The sequence below is a fragment of the Apium graveolens genome, chromosome 3 (genome assembly GCF_009905375.1).
Source record: "Apium graveolens cultivar Ventura chromosome 3, ASM990537v1, whole genome shotgun sequence".
Lineage (NCBI taxonomy): Eukaryota > Viridiplantae > Streptophyta > Magnoliopsida > Apiales > Apiaceae > Apium > Apium graveolens.
Genome location: NC_133649.1, coordinates 88,560,145 through 88,565,881, shown reverse-complemented (window position 1 = coordinate 88,565,881; position 5,737 = coordinate 88,560,145). Strand labels below are relative to the sequence as shown.

The 5,737-nt window shown below is 34.5% G+C and overlaps 1 protein-coding gene across 1 annotated transcript; it reads left to right on the top strand.

Moving 5' to 3' along the window:
* The first annotated feature begins 5,116 nt into the window (after window positions 1-5,116).
* LOC141714419 (3'-5' exonuclease-like) lies at window positions 5,117-5,737 on the top strand. The gene has a single exon (XM_074517939.1). It carries the CDS (start codon window positions 5,117-5,119, stop codon window positions 5,735-5,737), a length of 621 nt encoding a protein of 206 aa, XP_074374040.1.

The following is a 5,737-nucleotide window of genomic DNA, read 5'->3' as shown; positions in this document are numbered from 1 at the left end:
CTACAGAAGGACCCTGTCAATACCAGGAATTCAATGAACTATTAACAGTCTTAAGGGTGTCTCTTCACAACAACTATATCACCTACAAAAGAGCCTTGGCCAACAACATCAATTTTATTAGAGTTGTGATTGTCAAAGTTGATAACTTTCTAGAGAAAAGAATAATTGCAAATGTAAATGACTGTGGCTTGGACATATGTCTACAAGTGTCTCTCTCAAATCTTTAAATCATGAGAGCATCTGAGCTGGATGTAATTATTAACAGAGTTAATCCAGTAATTCCAGAGGACACCCAACTGCTAAATGAACTCAAGAAGGCTCAGATTGCTGCTTTTCCTGAAGCCTATCTTCATTCAAGTAAGGGGTAGCCTACATCTGTTCATAATCTAGAAAGTGCAAGTTCTTCACAGTTCCAAAGAATTGTGTAAGAGGAAATGTGAGATTGATAATGTCTCTTGAAACTGACCTAAAGTCCAAGAAAAATAAGAAAATTGAAGATGAGGAGATGATCAGAATCTTGGGAAGATATCTTCAAAATGCTGATGCCATTTTGCCAAACTCACAATTCAACTTAAAAGATGACAAGGATGATGATGAGCAGAAGCAAGATGATCAAAAACCTTCTGGATCAAATCAAAGTCAATCCTCTAAAGCAACTGGTAGCAAAGTAGAAGAAATGAAGCAAGACTGAGAAGAAGAGAGATGATAAGAAAAATGGTGATGAGAGAAGAAGAAAGAAGAAAGAGGATGGATCAGGAACAAAGAAAAATGTCCAGCCAATTCAAATCCAACATGCTCAATCCACTAAACCTACAAGCTCAAACACTCAATTGTATTTGACTTCTAAGCCTAAGCTTCTGTATAAATAAACTGCAAAAACCCTGCTCAAAATATCAATCACCTCTAGCCAAACCACTTTGAAGAAAATATCAAACTTACCTTCATTCAAGCAACCTATCATAACTCATTTTAAATCTGTTGGGAGAAAACCAAAGAAACTGCAAGTTATTGAGAGGGCTATATGGAATTGTTTTAATCAAACTGATTTTATGCCACTAAACTGGTGCATCACAGATGGAGATTACTTCCAATAATTAGCTGAAAAAAATAGTTAAAGTCTGGGTTGTATCCTATATAGAAATCATGATATATTATAATGATCAGTACCTTCACTCTACTTGGAAGCAACTTAATGGACACACTTTCAACCACAGAATTCAAGAGAATAATTAGCTTAATGAAAGATAAGGATACAATTACAAGAGCTTGGAAGATAGTATTGTGTGTATTGGTAAGAGAAAGGGATGAAAGAATGCAAATGCAAAGGCTGAAAAAGAAGAAAAAGATAGACTGTATACAGAAGAAATTGCAAGACTTGAATAAAGATCAAATGAGCTAAAGGCAAAGGGGTTGAGCAAAATTTCTAAGGATGTACATTTTCTGAATATAAAGGTTGGAAGATTTTCAAGATTTAGAGTTGGTTACTTGAATGGTTATTCATTGAATGAGTGGTTCAAGCTTGTGGAAGTTCTAAGAGGGACTGAAATCATAGAGGAACTACAAGTGCTAGTAAATCTTAAAGACCTTATTCGAAAGGAGCCAGGTTATGAAGATTTCATGTATTGAATGTACTTATCAAACTCATGTAATCACTCAATGTATAAAAGTTGTACTTGTATTTTTGTCAATTTTTATGTAATCTTTTTTTTGTCTTATTGTAACTTGGGGTCAATCTTGTTACCAGACATGAATTTGTGATAAGCAATCTTCTCACAAATTGGGAGAGATTGTTGTGCAAGACATGCATGTATCATAACAAGACTAAGTCAAATTGACAGCCCTAAAAATTAGTTGTATGGTAATCTAAATCTGTATTTTGTATTGTATTACTTGAGTCTGTAAAAATGTGAAAGATTAGACTGGACTATTTTTTGTAAATAGTCTCAAGCCTAAGAATAAACTCTGGAAGAAGATCAAGAAAATCATGTCTTAGAGAAATTTTGAAGAAACTTGGAGTTGAATAAATCTGTTTTGAGATAAATGTTCTAAGTCAAAATATCTATAAGTCACAAATCAAGTCATATAGAGAAGTCATTCGAGAACTTCAAATTGGCTTATCGAGAAGTCCAAATTGGCTTATCGAAAAGTCCCAGAGATATCGACAAGTCAAAATGCCTATAGAGATCTCAGATATATCGACAAGTCATTTCTACATGCAAAGTTCTAGAGACCTCGACAAGTCAAGTTCACATATAGAGAACTCAGAGATCTCGACAAGTCAAAACACTTGTAGAGAACTAAGAGATCTCGATAAGCCATTATACTTATCGAGATGTCATTTCTCTATAACAATAACTGGAGATCTCGACATGAAACTCAAGTACAGAATGCAGACAAGCTAAATATTCAAGATTATCAATCAACAAATGATCTAATCACTGAGATTGAAAAGTCTACAAAAGCAGTTTGAAGAGTACAAGATCAAAGGCCAAGATTAACTGACAGAGGAAAGTCAGAGATCCACAGGATATGCAAGGATTCACAAAGCCAGAAATGGAAAGATCTATAGACACCTTAAAGAAGGGTTTAGTACATCTTATTGCACGCTGTGTAAACCTGTATTTACTAATCTATAAAGTAAACACTGGTCCTTTGCTTTTAAAATGTATCAAACAGATCTAGTTTTTCTTGTAACTCTCTCAAGGAAGAAATTGAGTTCTTTACTTACAAAGAACCCAATATTTGTAGCAAAACACTAGCTTGATTTTAATACAAAATTCACTGAGTTTTGAAATATTATGTGCACTGTTTTATTTCAGCTAACATAATATTAATACATTTCTAATCTGCTTTGTTAACTAAGAAATAAACATTCAAAAAGCCTTATCAATATCCAAAACACATTCAACCCCCCCCCTCTATGTTGTAATACCTTTTTATCACATTTTATTTTATTTTTCTCAACACATTCTTCAAATTTCAGAAGTCGAGACGGTGAAGATCGAACATATTGTTTTCCGAAATCTCACAACTATTTCATACTGGTCTTCTAACCCATCTTTGACAACAAGATTGATTATATGTGTGCAACACCTCAAATGCATATATCCGCAATCTAAAATAGCGTCAGGCCCTTTAAATTGTTTTGTTAAATACCTTATAGCACCAATATTAGAGGACGCATTATCAACTGTAATAGTAAAAACTTTATTAATTCCCCATTTTTGTAGACAAGCATAAACTAATTATCCAATTGTTTTCCCTTTGTGGTTTGAAATTTGACAGAAGTTCAGAATTTTCTTTACCAATTTCCAATTTTCATCTACCCAATATGCCGTGAGGCACATGTAGTTAATATTCTGGACTGAAATCCATTTGTCAGTTGTAAGAGACACCCACTGACCTTTCAAAAGATTTCTAATGACTTTTACTTCATCTGCATAAACTTTTAAACAGTCCCTAATAACAGTCCATCGGGTGGGAAGTCTAAATATAGGATTTAAGTCCCATACGAATTCAATAAACCCTTCATCTTCAATATGCTAAATGGCCTGTTATCTTTTATACACATCTTAGCTAAGGACCTTCGACATCTCTTTTGACTAAAATCATGAACCTCTAAAATATTTCCACCTTTAGTCTTACAAGCCGGAAAACTATAAGGTCTTTTGTTTCTTATTACAATTTTACCCTTGTAACATGAGATGTCCTACAAGTATTCTTTAAATGATTTCCTAAAGCACTTGTCCCATTTTTTTCACACGAAACTTAATCAATTTCTTGCAATACAGACAATTTGTTTCGGTCATATTATCCACATACGTAAAATGATTCCACACCCAAGATTTTACACCATTATTTTCAGGATTGTTTACCTCGGGGGTAGCTTGTTCAGTAGCTTGGGGTCGCTTAGCCTTCGGAGTAGCGGCCTTTCCTGATTGTGTAGCATCCTTATCATTAGGAGGAATAAGAAGATTAGATGAATGTTTTTCAACTGATTCCATTTGAAATTCAAAAAAGAATTGATGTATATCTTTAGAAGAAATCTAAAATCAATCTATGAATTTGAGATTAATCAAAGATAAGTAATTACCTTGAACAAATTTGGAAATTAATTTATAGCTTGGGGTAGACTTGTTTGAGACTTGAGAAAAGGAGAGGAAGAGGCACTAACAAGTGAGAATAAAGAAGTGATACAATAGTTTAGGGTTACTTGCTCAATTGCTTATCATATAAATGTGATACACATATAATATATATAAAATATATTTTTAAAAATATATTGTCGGTTCGGTTCCTCGATTCGGTTACCGAGCTAAAATCGTAACCTTAACTAAACCACTCTATCAGTTCGATTCAATTACAGTTTTTTATGAATCTTTTCGATTTAATTTTTCGATTTTGATTTTTCGACTTCTTTTGCTAACCCGTACTAAATAAGGGGGCGTTTGGTTCATCTCGGGGAAACGGAATGAAATCGAGAAAGGGAAAGGAGGAGAAAGGAAAGGAAAGACCCATAATTGTTTTACGTGTTTGGTTCAGATCCGGAAATAGAATGAAAATTTACATGATTACATTTTTTTTTTGATTTTTTAATATTAAGCAATCTCAATATAGTCAAATATATTTATATTATAACAGTATAATATATTAACATTATAATAAATAAACAAATTTAATTATTTAATAGCACCATTAATATTTTTAATAAATTAACATATAAATTTATATCAAAATTATTTTTAATTTATAAAAACTAAATTATAAATCATTTTTAATTTTTAAAATTAATTTTGCATACTGATATATTTTTTTGGTCCAAAATTTAAATACCTAGTGGGAGGTGGGGAATGTAGTTTGAGGAATAAGGGGTAAACCTACCAGCTAAAAAAGGGAAAAGAGTATGATTATTTTTACTAAACAAACATCAACAAAGAAATGATGCCAATTTTTTCCCATTTAACAAAGTAGGTTGTACCAAACTACCCCTAAAAATAACGCGTATTTGGTTAGGTAAAGGACAGAGAGTCGTAAATCCTTGAAAGGTTGTAGTTGTTCACAACATTCCAACCCAGGTCAAAAAGCTTTGACGCCCCAAATTTGTCGATCAACAGCCATGACAGTAACAATCTACGACCACGAACTCCCCTACGAGACTCACAACCTCTACGACATCTCCTTCTTCTCCACTAACATCCGCACTCTCCTCACTTACCACTCCTCCCGCGTCACTTCATGGCTCCATGACGTCACTCGGTCCCCCTCTTCCTCTCTCATCGGCTTCGACGTTGAATGGCGTCCCAATTTCCAACGCAACCAGGACAATCGTATCGCCACTATCCAGCTCTGTACCGGTACAAACTGCCTCATCTATCACATCATCCACGCCGATACGATCCCCCAATCGCTCGTCAATTTTCTCAATAACACCGACTACACATTTGTTGGCGTAGGCATTGGGACCGATGTCGAGAAGCTTCTAGATGATTACGGTATCGGTGTCGGGAAGTTTGTCGATTTGAGGGCCGTGGCGGCGAGTGTGTGTGGAATTAGGGAGCTGAAGAATGCTGGATTGAAGGAATTGACTAGAGTTGTGTTGGAGAAGGAGATTTCCAAGCCCAAGAGTGTGACGATGAGTCGCTGGGATAATTCGTGGCTTACGTCTGCTCAGGTGATGTATGCTTGTGTTGATGCTTATGTTGCTTATGAGATTGCTAGGGTTTTAAATGTTGTTTAG

Excerpts from the sequence above, each read along its gene's own strand:
- LOC141714419 (XM_074517939.1), top strand. The coding sequence starts at position 5,117 with ATGACAGTAACAATCTACGACCACGAACTCCCCTACGAGACTCACAAC.